The 14,311-nt window shown below is 40.6% G+C and overlaps 2 protein-coding genes across 6 annotated transcripts; both read right to left on the bottom strand.

Annotated features, from left to right (window-relative positions):
- Nucleotides 1-2,010: 2,010 nt before the first annotated feature.
- Nucleotides 2,011-3,337, bottom strand: LOC145215476 (uncharacterized). Its single transcript, XM_080084178.1, has 2 exons — nucleotides 3,059-3,337; nucleotides 2,011-2,657 (listed from the first exon to the last, which is right to left on the bottom strand). The coding sequence occupies exons 1-2, from the start codon at nucleotides 3,107-3,109 to the stop codon at nucleotides 2,145-2,147; spliced, it is 564 nt and encodes a 187-aa protein (XP_079940304.1). The 5' UTR covers nucleotides 3,110-3,337; the 3' UTR covers nucleotides 2,011-2,144.
- Nucleotides 3,338-3,863: 526 nt separating this feature from the next.
- LOC145215475 (uncharacterized) lies at nucleotides 3,864-11,146 on the bottom strand. 5 transcript variants are annotated; one of them, XM_080084175.1, is made up of 7 exons: nucleotides 9,241-9,893; nucleotides 8,779-8,893; nucleotides 8,426-8,585; nucleotides 6,995-7,254; nucleotides 6,341-6,485; nucleotides 6,170-6,279; nucleotides 5,818-6,100 (listed from the first exon to the last, which is right to left on the bottom strand). In XM_080084175.1, the coding sequence occupies exons 4-7, from the start codon at nucleotides 7,244-7,246 to the stop codon at nucleotides 5,864-5,866; spliced, it is 744 nt and encodes a 247-aa protein (XP_079940301.1). In that variant the 5' UTR covers nucleotides 7,247-7,254; nucleotides 8,426-8,585; nucleotides 8,779-8,893; nucleotides 9,241-9,893; the 3' UTR covers nucleotides 5,818-5,863. The 5 variants fall into 5 exon arrangements, 4 of the variants coding, with proteins under 4 accessions (XP_079940303.1, XP_079940301.1, XP_079940302.1 ...); XM_080084177.1 differs by lacking the exon at nucleotides 5,818-6,100 and adding an exon at nucleotides 3,864-5,140 and having other exon boundaries at nucleotides 6,995-8,585; XM_080084176.1 differs by having other exon boundaries at nucleotides 6,170-6,252; nucleotides 6,995-8,585.
- Nucleotides 11,147-14,311: the final 3,165 nt, after the last annotated feature.

The following is a 14,311-nucleotide window of genomic DNA, read 5'->3' as shown; positions in this document are numbered from 1 at the left end:
GCTTCGGTTAAGCCAGCGGTTCCCAGCCTGTAGGTCGCGACCCCAACTGGGGTCGCCTGACAATTTGCCAGGGGTCGCCTAAGGCATGATTCCCAACTGGATTTAGGCCAAGGACCACTAGCCCCAATAAAATTAACTCATTGACTACTTTATTGTTGAGAAAAAATACAGCCAATGTTAATTTAGAGCCTACTAATTTTATCCTTGGGGTCACCACAACTTGGTTAATGTTATAAAGGGGTCACGGCACACGAAAGGTTGGGGACCGCTGGGTTAAGCCATTGCGAGAAACTTGAACAACGACGCGGTAACCCTTCAAGGTTACCGCCAGAGTTTGCAACCTTTTCTCGTTTGTGACCGCCTTTAACTGAAGCAACCATGCTTGTGGATCAAATCTTGTCCTCGTTGACAACGTCTCGGCTTCCTGCGGCACACCCGCCTCCTGTAACCTGTTCCAATTTTCGTCGGACAGTACATACAGCCGTTCTCTGCAGAGGTGTAGTTGGTTCAGGGTTATATACGTCCCCACACGTTTGCTCGAAATAGGGCCCGTTTTCCCACATTAAAAGCACACAGGTTTGTTATTCTGACAGTTCCTGCCAACAATAAAACAAACCTTATCTTTCAAGTCTTGAAGAAGTTCGTGATTCAGATCTTCAATCATTTCAAGCAGCAGCTTGGTTCAAGAAAGATTGGTTGGTTGACAGCGCACATATGCCCATACTAGCTGGACTTTCTGCAAAACAGTCCAAATGCAACACAATTTTACAAGCAGCTGAAAAAGAAGGGCTCTCCTCCACACAAGAGTTATCCCTTATTATTTTATCGGCTAAAAAACGATTTTTTTAAACCATTGGTCAGCACCAAAAAACACAGTTCATTTCTTAGATTATCATCATCCGGATATGCGGCTTAAATCAGCCGGAAAAGCTCCATAATAAACATTCTGTCTGTTTCTGCCACTTTCTGGGTCCTTGCTAACAGGTCTTGTTCGGCCTTGTTCCTGAACACATTGCGGCCGGTCACTTAAATTCCAAGTGCCTTCAGATCTTTGTGATCAGTCGTGTACAAGTCACTGCTTGCTTGCTTCATGTCAAAAATAACATCTTCAGGCAAGCCTGCTAAAAGCGCGTGGCGCTTGGCCGCTTCGTTAGCATCCACGCTTTGGCAAAAGCTTTTAAAACTTGCCAAAAAATGTATAAAGTTGTCCCCTTTATCAAGCGCGGTGGGGGGTACTAAAAATTCATACGGAGGATTTAAAGTGATTAAAAAAGGTATACAAAAATCTTCCTCTTTGTGCAACAACTGAAGCAGATCCTGGCGTGCTCGCCAATTTTGTAACATGTAAATGTTCGGTATAGACCTGCAGTTGTCAGTTGTTGCAATCTTTATTGACAATATAAAAACCGGCATATAAAATCCAGATAGGAATATCACGTCTGTCTTGCACAAGTACCAAACACGACTACCACGTGCATTCACCTGCCAGCCAGTGATTTGGTTCCCTCAACTAAATACATTGGGTATACGGCTGCTTTGCTTGAAAAAAAAAACTAAAAGCAACTAAACTTTTTTTTGGTTGGGTTTAATAGTAGCCTACAGGTGTTTCTCGATGGTGAATAGGAAGTTAAGACCTACAACTTTGCTGTTTTAGAGTTGCGTTTCTTGCAAAAAAAAACCTTCACAAATATGCTGCTATAAAAAGTACATCGTTTCTGCACAATCAGCGACCAATGCCCGGAGTCTATTTGTAGCTGTAGATGTGTATAGAGTGTACTGTACACAAAGCGTGACAATTGGCCGTCACATAGAATTAATCAAGTCTCTATCGGTTTGTCGAGTCCGGACTCTATTATCTAGGTATGAACCTGTTAAGTCAACCAATGGTCGTTTTCACATACCAAAAAGCAAACAAAGATAATGTTTTTAATAAAAAGCAAATTGCCAGCGACGTAGAGTAAAACGTATTCATTTTATTAAAACAAACGTTTCGACAAAACTATTGTCACCATCAGTGAAAATGTAATGCACAAGTGGAAACAAGCGCGTTTATATACAGAAAAAGTAAGGAGAAAAGTTTAATCAACTGCGTCACGCTGATAAAAGGTTGCCGACAAAATGGAGATAACGATAAAACCAGTGAATTAGGTGTTAAAAAGCCGCAGGGGCATCGAAGTTGTGTCCACGTTCAGCCCCGGTGCATGTTGCTGGATAAGAAGCGACTCCAGAATAAACAAAGGAATCCGATCTGACGTTGCGTCCAATATTTCTGGTTCTGTGAAGTTGACCCTATGCATGGGGTTAGTCTGGAGATGCCTACACACTTCCGATTTTTCGTTGGTCTGGTGCTCTTTTATTCGAGTTATTAAATTTCGCTGCGTCTCACCAATATATGAGGACCCACACGAACATGTCAGCCTGTAAACAACACTGCAGCGGAGGTTGTTGCAAGGGCGGTCCTTGATAGAAAAGAAACTGCCAATTTTTGTCGGTTTGTGGATAACCCGCAGTTCCACATCGAGTATTGTGCGTTTCACAAATCCCTTGAGCTCACGCGCTATATTGTAAGATGTGGTTCCTATAAAGGGGAGGCGCATGGTCACAAAATGTGTGGTTTCCGATCGTTTGGGTGAAGATGGAAATTCTTGTACCACCACCTGCGAAAGTATTTAAAATACTCGTCAAGAATCCGACTCAAACAGAAGCTGATGACGCTGTACGGCCGTTACACTTCGTGCTTTTTTCATGAGCGAAGAAAGCACCTTTCCGCGCTATCTCCGAAGGAAAGAGAAGCAATAACATCTCTAAAGGCTGATGAAAGTATTGTTATATGCAAACCAGACAAAGGGAATGGTGTTGTCATTCTCAACCGTGTAGACTATTTGTCTAAGATGATGACAACGCTGTCTGACACTTTAAAATTCCGTCCTTGCCCTTCAGATGACAATCTTAATTTACTTAAAAAGTTTCAAAACCATCTTCGTTATCTGAAGAAGGTGAAAGCCCTCAGTGATGATGATTATAAACGAGTCCACCCAACCAGTGCTGTTACACCCACCATGTATGGACTTCCAAATATCCACAAGCAGTCTAACGCTCTTAGGCCCATTCTATGCACCGTGGGTAGCTTCAACCACGCCTGCTCAAAATGGCTATCCGAACTGCTCTCCCCACTTCGACATCACTCCACGAGAATCACAGGGACCTTCCAATTTACATCCCTATTGCAGCAACAGTCCTTCTGGAGAAAAAGTTTGGCTACATTTGATGTTGTCAACCTTTTCACAAACATACCGGTAGATTTTACGATCCAGCTCGTCCTTGACGCTGTCTTCGCAGACAAAGCAACAACAACATTCCAAGGTCTAAATCGCCTCAGAGTTGCAAGCGGGCCCGAAATCTGAGCCCGAACCCGGCCCGAACCCGAAAGTATGAGCCCGAAGCCCGGCCCGAACCCGAAACGTTTTTGCGAAGCCCGTTTAGGCCCGAAATTTTGATTGACAGGATGAGAAAGAAAAAAGAGATAGACAACAAACACAATGATCAATAGTAGACCATGGGGTAAACAATACGTTTTAGAGTAGAGTGGGCATTAGGTCAAAGCCAGAGTTTCTTAGCCGAGTGATTTTATTTTGTTTTTTTAAATGGCGGACACGGAACGTAAAGTCAGGCCCGTTTTAAGCCCGTTTTCTCACAAATACCTAAGCCCGAACCCGACCCGAACCCGGCCCGAACCCGAACCCGGCCCGAAAAGCCCGGCCCGACTTGCAACTCTGAATCGCCTACGTCTCAAAAAACTTCTACATTGGACTGCATCCAGCACAACCTTACGTTTTAATGGGAAACACTACAAACATATAAATGGTGTGGCAATGGGGTCCCCCATTGCCCCCTTATTAGCCGATGTTTTCATGAACTTTCTAATCGACAAAGCCTTAGCTTCAACACCGTCTAAAAACAAACCCGATCTGCTCTGTCGGTACGTCGACGATCTGTTCGTTGTGTTTTCTTCGCAAACCTTGCTGCAAAAGTTTTTCAAGAGGCTGAATGCAGTTTATCCGAGCATATCTTTCACACAAGAACTAGAGTTACACAACACCATCCATTACTTAGATGTGCTCGTAACGAATACACCCAATGGCATAGTCACTACCACCTACCGCAAGCCTACCCACAGTGGACTTTACAGCAAGTGGGACAGCTTTGTACCACTTCACCATAAACGCAACCTCGTTAACTGCCTCATAAAAAGAGCATATAACATCTCCAGTTCCTACAAAATCATGGACCAAGAGTTTCGAACAGTAAAATCCATGCTTGCCTCCAATGGATACCCTGTCACCTTCCTTGACGGGTGTGTTAAAGGGTTTCTCAACAGATGTCATCGCCCCACACTTCCATCTTCACCCAAACGATCGGAAACCACACATTTTGTGACCATGCGCCTCCCCTTTATAGGAACCACATCTTACAATATAGCGCGTGAGCTCAAGGGATTTGTGAAACGCACAATACTCGATGTGGAACTACGGGTTATCCACAAACCGACAAAAATTGGCAGTTTCTTTTCTATCAAGGACCGCCCTTGCAACAACCTCCGCTGCAGTGTTGTTTACAGGCTGACATGTTCGTGTGGGTCCTCATATATTGGTGAGACGCAGCGAAATTTAATAACTCGAATAAAAGAGCACCAGACCAACGAAAAATCGGAAGTGTGTAGGCATCTCCAGACTAACCCTATGCATAGGGTCAACTTCACAGAACCAGAAATATTGGACGCAACGTCAGATCGGATTCGTTTGTTTATTCTGGAGTCGCTTCTTATCCAGCAACATGCACCGGGGCTGAACGTGGACACAACTTCGATGCCCCTGCGGCTTTTTAACACCTAATTCACTGGTTTTATCGTTATCTCCATTTTGTCGGCAACCTTTTATCAGCGTGACGCAGTTGATTAAACTTTTCTCCTTACTTTTTCTGTATATAAACGCGCTTGTTTCCACTTGTGCATTACATTTTCACTGATGATGACAATAGTTTTGTCGAAACGTTTGTTTTAATAAAATGAATACGTTTTACTCTACGTCGCTGGCAATTTGCTTTTTATTAAAGCTGTTATTCAAGTCCGTGTCTTGTGTACCTAAAAAAGATAATGTTATTTGTTTTATGTATGTAGGTAATTCGAACAAGTAGAAAGCTGGTACTGTGATAGTGGACTGCAAAATTGGCGACAAAACAATGACCTGTATAGTTCGAACACCCAAAGTGGTATCCGTCGTAATTTTTTTTGTTACTTCTTCATGGCAACATTTACCAGTGTCATTTCTAAAATCATTTCATGTGCGAGTATTTGTTACAAAAGCAAGGAGTCGATTTTGTAAACGAATTCGCAGTTCAATTTTCAAATTTAAACCGCCCAGTCCCTCGTTGTGCATCTTATATAGGTACCAGCTTTTTTCGCCCATTCCATTTTTCGAGTTTTTTTCAGTGAAACAAATCTGACGACCACATTTTGTTTTGGGGCAGCTTAGAAGGCAGAAGGTATGATGCACGGAAGACCAATCCAGATAACAAGTCGAAACTATATTTTTGCTGAAGGAGTTTCGCTAGCTTGACCTGCTTTTCCTGACATGGTAACCACAAGGTGCCGATTTACGTTGTTTTGTAAAGTATAAAAAATCGAGCCAGAAATCTTACCTGTCGGGTCATTTATGTGTACATGGAGAGCAAAAACACTTCTGTAATTGCAAAACAGTTCTTCCGCAAAGAACGTTGCTTAATATACACTATATACACGCTTTGTTGCACAAGGCTTAGCCGAGTTAATCAGTTATGTTTATAAGGCACAGCATCAAAACATAGTTCAGTTCATAATAAAACTGAAGAGCAGGCAAGTAAAAACTGTCAGGAAAAGGATAGTAAAGTACATTTCTCTTTTCATACGGGTGATAAACCTATGTTCGTTATGTTGGTTAATCGCTTCGGCTCTTTTATTCTTGTGGGGAAAAGGTTGATCGGGTACTTCGACTCCGAAAAATTTACATAATGGTCCCCAACCTTCCTTAACTAAGTAGACCAACAGCTTATCTTTTGGAGCTTTCTGAAAAGCAATACTGGTCTTGAGTCATCTGATAATAAATAGAGGTTTGAAAATTACAGGGGTGCTTACTTGCAAAACGTGATGGTTATGCTGTCGGAAATTTCGCCTCATAAGCATTTCACTCCGTCCTGCAACGTTGGACCATGGCCATACTACATAATGTCCGAAAGTTATCATGACTGAAACACAAATACAGTAATAACAAACAACATTTGACATCTGATCGGATATGTGATCTACCTGAACTACGAAGAAAGGCGGTATACTTCCAACCAGTGGGCGACAACGTGTAAAGAAACTTGTTAAAGACATCCTTGTCAAAATTTTTCAAGTACAATTGACAGCTTTCATACCAGGAGTCCTCGTCACGGGTTGTCAATATAATCTAAAAACATGGTTTTGAAGTTAGTTACATCGAGGTAACAAGTAAACAGCTATCATACATTTTAAAAAGTAGAGGATTGATTTGACATTTAAAGCAAAATAATGGTAAAGTTAATGAGTATTCCACAATGGACTCTTATATAGCCTATTATTACGAAATGAAGCCTGTTAATGTACATTGCTTCGGTATATTTCTTTAGGTGACCCGATAACTGGTTAGTGTTTTTTGCAAGATAATTGTATTTTAGGTCATCAGGGTACACATGCTTTGTTGGGTTCGGGTAAACAAAGTGCAAACTTAGGTGGGATTCAGCCGGTTCGCACCGGTTTTATAGAGCCGTCTTACGAAATTTTATGAGATCAGCGAACCAGTTAGCACTACTGGTTACTGTCAATGGACTTTTTGTAACAGAACCGGCTGAAAAATATGACTTTTGTGATAGAATCGGCTGACAAAAAAATTTAATCCCACTACTGTGCAAACTGCAAACCTTTTAGGTTTTAACCAACCTTGCAATCTGGAAAAGCCTGATGGATCTCCCACCAGCAAATAGCGGCCGGCGAGACGGACACGACATCAACATCAGTAAGCACCTTTTGGAAATCTTCAGAAGTGCCTCCTTGAGTTAAAATTTTTGTCCATTCGTCGCCAAGTTGTTCGCAGTGATCCAACCAATGGTAGGTTTTATATCCCAAGATGTTGAAAGCCGAACACATTGTTGCTGTTCCGGTTTTTGCCCATCCTGCTAATATCACTTTCATTTTGAAACCTAAATTATGAAGCAAAGTTGAATTGACCTTCAAAATCAACTGTACTGTAAACAATTCACAACATGTCGCTTTGCCTTCTCGAATCTTTGGTATTGTGCTTTATTAGCCTGTGCGTACTACTTGTGAACGCTAGTGGGTTAAAGTTGTTTTTGCAAATAGACTCAAGTGCATCTCTATAAGGTTTCAAATGACAAACGCTCGCAATCACAACGTGGAAACATAGAATCAGTTTGCTATGCAAGTGTATACAACACACATAAAAAGAGTAAAGCAAAAGACCGTGAAGTACATTTCTCTTTTGATACGAGTGATAAGTCTATGTTCTAAATCAGGGGCGGGCAACTTCTCCAGTCGGCGGGCCTGATATGGGAAAATGAAGTACTTGGTGGGCCGGATTCCTGAATCGATACATTAATCGCGTATTTATCCAATGATTTAAAACGGATTCTTGACCATCTAAACCAGCGGTTCTCAATCAGTGGGCCATGGCCCACTGGTGGGCCATGGAAGCATTTTGATTGGGCCACAGACCAATCAAATAGAAAGCTGTTTTTAAGAATTTACTTTCATTTATGTCGCTACACTCAGTTTTACAAAAATGGCTTGGGGAGAAATTGAGAAGGGATGTAAATTAATTTGAATTTAACTATTTACGGCATAAAGTTACTTTGAGTTTCTGCAACACTTTATGTTTATGATGTAATAAACTACTTTGGGATTACAAGAAAGCCAGATAGCAGCATATCCATTGTCCAACTCGGTCATAACTGAAAGTGCTTGATTAAAGAAGGGAAAGTGCTGTTTTATGAATTTTTTTGCATTAAGTTATTTTGAACTTATAATCTGTTTGAAATATGTTCTGCTTTTTTCTGAACCTATTTTATAGTTGTTTTTTTCTTTCATAAAAATTTACTGGGCCACAGAATTTTTGAGCAATGAAAATGGGCCACGAAAGAAAAAAGGTTAAGAACCGCTGATCTAAACCAAATACAATTAAGGACGTCACAATTACAATACAGTCCAAACAATCTAACTGATATAACATAAAATTATTTACCACAGCAAATTTAATGCATACACAACAGACTTAGATAGTATAGGCTAGATACTGCTGAAACACTAACTAGGCTACACATGTGGAAACAAAGGAAACCGTGAAAGCATCTATACCCGCGGGCCGTATGTTGCCCGCCTCTGTTCTAAATGTTGGTTGATCGCTTCAGCTCTTTTGTTCTTGTGGGGAAAAGGTTGGTTCGACTCCGAAAAATTTGCACAAAGGTCCCCAACCTTCTTTGACTGAGTAGACCAGCAGCTTATCTTTTGAAGCTTTCTGAAAAGCAATACTGGCCTTGAGTCATCTCATTATATAGCGGTTTAAAAACTTGCAACTGTTTACTTGCAAAACGTGAAGGTTATATACTGTCGAAAATTTCGCTGCATACTCATTTCACTTCCATCTGCAACGTTTGACCATGGCCATGCTACATAATGTCCAAAAGTTAGCAAATATACAAAAAAATAACCTTGATTTTGACTTGAGCTGACAAATACGTAGAAAACGCCGTATACTTCCAGCCAGAGGGCGAACGAATGACAGCTTTCGTACCAATAGTCCTCGTCACGGGTTGTCACTATTATCTACTCAAAAATACATTTTACAAGGAAAAGCAATCCACCGCTGCAGCGTATGGTCAAAAAGCCCTGTTTCATGTCAAGAAGAGTATGCCAAACATTTTTTCACATAAGTCTAATAAACGCAACAGTTTCCTAACTAACAAACCTATTACAAGTTGAAATTATGTTTGACAAAGTTACCGAAAACGATTTTTAGGTGGACTGTTTTGTCTGGCGGTGCAATGACTTATTACAACAGCATTAGGAAACTAGGATAAAAAATATCGAAAAAAGTAATTGTAAAGTAACAATATTAAGCATATTGTAATGATTCCTTGATAGAATGTGGTATAACAGTTCATGTAGCTCACCTTACAATCCGGAAAGGCTTGGTGAATTTCCCACCAGCAAATAGCGACCGGCGAATCGGTCACCACATCAGCAAGCATTTTTTGTATATCTTCAGTTGTGCCTCCCCGGGTTAAAAATGTGGTCCACCCGTGGCCAAGTTGTTCACAGTAATCCAACCAGTGGTAGGTTTTATATCCTAAGATCGCATTGTTGGAGTTAAGCCGAACACATTGCCGTGCCAGGTTTCGGCCATCCTGCTAATATCACTTTCATTTCGATTGAATTCACCACCAAAATGATGTGTGATATGATCAATTCACCCCGAGCGTTCATCAAGTCATTGCTAAAACGTCCTCTTCATTGCTTGCTTTTAGGTACTGCCTGGCGAAGTAACCAACGTATGCTACAACTTGCTTTTCGTATTTACTTACGTTTTGAGCAAATAGCCAGCAACAGCCTTCACTTCCGATTTGCAAAGTTTCGCACGACCACTGTTCCTTGTGGCGTGATATTTACCAAATTGTTGTAAACTTCTACATTTAGGCGGGAAGTCCAACAATGTATCTATGACGTGGTATGTAGGTTGCAATATTATTTTAGACTGGCGTTCACAGCATGTGAATTTAATTAAGCACCCAGACCCAAGACCAGTTTTGTTTACATTTCGGACAACTTAGTTCGTAAAGAAACTGTACAGCACACAGAAAAAAATTGAGAGGCAAAGGATTGTAAAGTACATTTCACTTTTCATGCGGGTAATAAGTCGATGTTCCAAATGTTGAGCAACTGCTTCTGCTTTTTTATTCTTGTGGGGAAAGGGTTGATCGGGTACTTCGACTTCGAGAAATTTACATAATGGCCCCCAACCTTCCTTAACTGAGTAGACCAGCAGCTTATCTTTTGGAGCTTTCTGTTAACCAATTAAGTCATCAGATATAAATAGTGGTTTGAAAATTACAGGGGTGCTTACTTGCAAAACGTGAAGGTTATGTTGTCGAAAATTCCGCCTCATCATCATTTCACTCCGTCCTGCAACGCTGGACCATGGCCAAGCTACATAATGTCCGAAAGTTATCATGGCTAAAACAAAAAACAAATGGTCTTAGTTATAGCCCTGGTCTAACAAATAAATCACCTACCTGAACTACGTAGAAAGACCATATACTTCCAACCAGTGGGCGACAACGTGTATAGAAATTTGCTAAAGACGTCGTTGTCTAAGTTTTTTAGGTACGAATGACAGCTTTCATACCAAGAGTCCTCGTCGCGGGTTGTCAATATTATCTAGCACATAAGCTACGAAAAGTCACTTCAGCAGTACAAGTTCCTACCACATGTGTATCGGCTGGATATATGTAAGGTGTCAAACAGGGTTGCCTGAAGTTTTAGTGAAAAGGCCGAAGGGTGTGAGAACAAAGAATGTTTTTAGTAGGCTAAAAGTAGTGGACTATTCCATTTTTTTGGGGGGAAAACACATAAAGCAAGAAACAACCCCACAACAACTCAACATTTTTTGCGACTTTCTCCTTAAGTAGGTCGGCTACCAAGTGGCTGCTTAACTTTCTATGCTTTTGACGATGCTGACTTGTAAGCCATTATACCAAGCGCACTTGAAGAATTTAGTGGACCGTGATTAAAAACCAGGGAAACATATGTAGTTTACCTTGCAGTCCGGAAAAGCTTGGTGGATTTCCCACCAGCAAATAGCGGCCGGTGAGTCCGCCACGACATCAATATCAACAAGCATCTTTTGAAAATCTTTGACTGTGCCTCCCCGAGTTAAAATTGTTGTCCACTCGTGACCGAGGTGTTCGCAGTGATCTAGCCAGTGGTAGGTCTTATATCCTAAGATTTCCAATGCAGAGCACATTGTTGCCGTGCCAGTTTTTGCCCACCCTGCTAATATTACTTTCATTATGAAATGGGAGTAAATCACTTTGAAAATAAAATGTGATCATTTAGGCATTTGCACACCTTTAAATATACCATAAACCTCTTCTTGAGCTAGTCAGTTACAAGCAAAACATAAAGTGGTTAAATCTCACGTTATACGGTTGTGGTCGCATTTTCCAGTGTTAAGCAGTACTCACATGTACAGTTTGTATTGTGAAAAAGTAGGTAAAATATATGAGACAAAAAAGTGACAACAATTTTGGGGGGTTTTACTCACATACTTTTACAAAATTACATTTCACATGGAAATGACAGGTTCTGTATATTGTTTACTGCTGCACCATGATAGTAAACAAAGACTCAATGGATAAAAATCGCACACATGTGAATAAGCCTTATTCAAAGAAATAATAAATACCAAACAAAAAATGAAGAACAGATTACAAAACAAAAAAGATTTGTGACACAGTAAAAATATACTGATTGAAATAGACTCCTTATGCACATGATCACCAAAACAAACGTACATTAAATGCTATTCAATCACCAATTCATGTTCCATAATTTCCTTCCAAGGAATGTCCGGCACAATTGGCTTAGGGGGATTCTTTTTGTTAACAACTTTTTTGGTCTCCACTTTTCTGTGACCAGCATCAGAACAACTATGATCACTGTCACTGTCCTCAAACTTAATGTCTCTGCTAGAGAAAATTGTACATTTGTTTTCAACTGTTGGGGAAGCGGTTGTTTCTCCAAATAACAAAACTTCTTGTTTGATTTCAATTGGTTTGCCTTTTTTTCTTCTTGTTTTATTTGTATTATGTGTTGATTTAGTCTTTTGCTCTGGTGAATCTAACAATCCAGTCCATGGGGTTAACCTTTTCTGTAATGGTTGTTTTTCAGCAAGAACTGTGGAAGATAGAACATTTGCACTTTTATGATTTAAAGAAGGTTTTTCATTAATATTGAACTTAGTTCTGTTTGGCTTCTCTGTCTCTTTTAAAAGCTTTTCAAATCCAAACAGATGTTCTTCAGGACTTAGGTCTGATTCAATACAAACAGGTTCTGGGAATTCGTTTTCCGTGTTGCTTTGCAGACTTTTATCCACTTTATTGTTTTGTGTAGAAGTTTTGTCTTTGACCCGTTGAGAGGTTCGCCTACTTCGACCTGTTACATTTTTGTGCTCTTGTTCAGGGTGAAGAATTGCAGGTATTTTTACTTTGCAAAGTTCTGCGGAGTCATTGCAACTGTGTAGCCAAGACTGAAGAAATGTTTTTGTTCTGGACCCTTGTTCATCGGGAGTTGATGTTTTGGTAACAACAGAGGCAGGTTTTCTGTTTTGCATAATTGAACCTCTTGTGTAATGCTTTTTTCTTGTCCTGCTTTGAACAACTTCAGGTGATGGCGATCTTTCCATAATTGTTAAGCTTACATTAACTGTTTGCTAGAAGTTAAAATATGAGGTTTTAGCTTGAATTATAATTTTTGGACATATTGTACATATGAAATAAGCTATTGCTGCCAGGCATAATGTATGACCAAGTATTGCTCATCCAGCAGTTTTATTGTAAACAATCGACGTTTCGACGTCCTATACAAGACGCCTTCATCAGGATAATGACATAACTTGCAAGACAAATTTCTTTTAAAGCAACAAAATGCAAAACACACAAATGTAAAACAGCGATAACAAGATCGCGCGGCTGCAAACTCGCACAACCGTAGCGATGAAACAAGCTCAGTGGTGGTAAAAGCGACCGATAATTTATCGGCATTAGAACATCTGTTTTAACGTTCATTGTGTTGGCGCGTGAATGGATGTTCCAGGACTCTAGGAAACTTCGCTTGTGATAATCAGTTTCCTTCACCAACACCTGAGCAGCAGAAAAATTAATGCTGTGGTGGTGAGTCGTTGCATGGTTTGCCAACGCTGATTTCTTCGCATCATTCTTGCACACATTCCTTTCGTGCTCCTTCCGGCGCGTATTTAGACTTCTACCAGTCTCACTGATGTATATTTCGTCACACTCCCCGCACGGTATAGCATACACCAGGGTTAACAGATGTAATCCGTCGTATGTTGACCGATTTCGGAGTATCGGTTGGGGTCAAACCAGCAAACACCCTACGTCAGATGCTGTCGCACCCAAAAGACCCTCTAGATCAGTGGTTCTCAACCTTTTTTCTTTCGTGGCCCATTTTCATTCAACAAAAATTCTGTGGCCCAGTAAGTTTATATGAAAGAAAAACAACAACTATAAAATAGGTTCAGAACAAAAAAATCATAAAACAGCACTCTCCCTTCTTTTAATCAAGCACTTTCAGTTATGACCAAAGTCTATGTAAACACTTTACATATACTTTGGTTATGACCAGAGTAATTGGAGAGTTGATATGCTGCTATTATCAGGCCTTATTGTAATCACAAAGTAGTTTATTACATCATAAACATAAGGTGTTGCAGTAACGCAACGTAACTTTATGCCGTAAATAGATTAATTCGAATAAGTTTACATTCCTTCTCAATTCCTCCCCAAGCCATTATTCTTGTAAAATTGAGAGTACTGACACAAATGAAAGTACTTTTTTTAAAGCTTTCTGTTTGATTGGTCTATGGCCCAATTAAAATGCTTCCATGGCCCACCAGTGGGCCATGGCCCACCGGTTGAGAACCGCTGCTCTAGATGCTACTGCAACTAGGGGTGTGGTGTATGCTATACCGTGCGGGGAGTGTGACGAAATATACATCGGTGAGACTGGTAGAAGTCTAAATACGCGCCGGAAGGAGCACGAAAGGGATGTGTGCAAGAATGATGCGAAGAAATCAGCGTTGGCAAACCATGCAACGACTCACCACCACAGCATTAATTTTTCTGCTGCTCAGGTGTTGGTGAAGGAAACTGATTATCACAAGCGAAGTTTCCTAGAGTCCTGGAACATCCATTCACGTGCCAACACAATGAACGTTAAAACAGATGTTCTAATGCCGATAAATTATCGGTCGCTTTTGCACCACTGAGCTTGTTTTATCGCTACGGTGGTGCGAGTTTGCAGCCGCACGATCTTGTTATCGCTGTTTTACATGTGTGTGTTTTGCATTTTGTCGATTTAAAAAAAAATTTGTCTTGCAAGTTGTGTCATTATCCTGATGAGGGCGTCTTGTATAGGACGTCGAAACGTCGATTGTTTACAATAAAA

This window comes from Phallusia mammillata, chromosome 2, assembly GCF_965637545.1.
Source record: "Phallusia mammillata chromosome 2, kaPhaMamm4.hap1.1, whole genome shotgun sequence".
NCBI lineage: Eukaryota > Metazoa > Chordata > Ascidiacea > Phlebobranchia > Ascidiidae > Phallusia > Phallusia mammillata.
This window is presented reverse-complemented; position numbering and strand designations above follow the sequence as displayed.

Excerpts from the sequence above, each read along its gene's own strand:
- LOC145215475 (XM_080084175.1), bottom strand. The coding sequence starts at position 7,246 with ATGAAAGTGATATTAGCAGGATGGGCAAAAACCGGAACAGCAACAATG. Across the intron at positions 6,486-6,994 it reads AGGCTTTTCCAGATTGCAAG|ATTATATTGACAACCCGTGA; the intron begins GTTGGTTAAAAC and ends CCATGTTTTTAG. Across the intron at positions 6,101-6,169 it reads ATAACCATCACGTTTTGCAA|AAAGCTCCAAAAGATAAGCT; the intron begins GTAAGCACCCCT and ends ATTGCTTTTCAG.
- LOC145215476 (XM_080084178.1), bottom strand. The coding sequence starts at position 3,109 with ATGGGCCTAAGAGCGTTAGACTGCTTGTGGATATTTGGAAGTCCATAC. Across the intron at positions 2,658-3,058 it reads TATTTGGAAGTCCATACATG|GTGGTGGTACAAGAATTTCC; the intron begins GTGGGTGTAACA and ends ATACTTTCGCAG.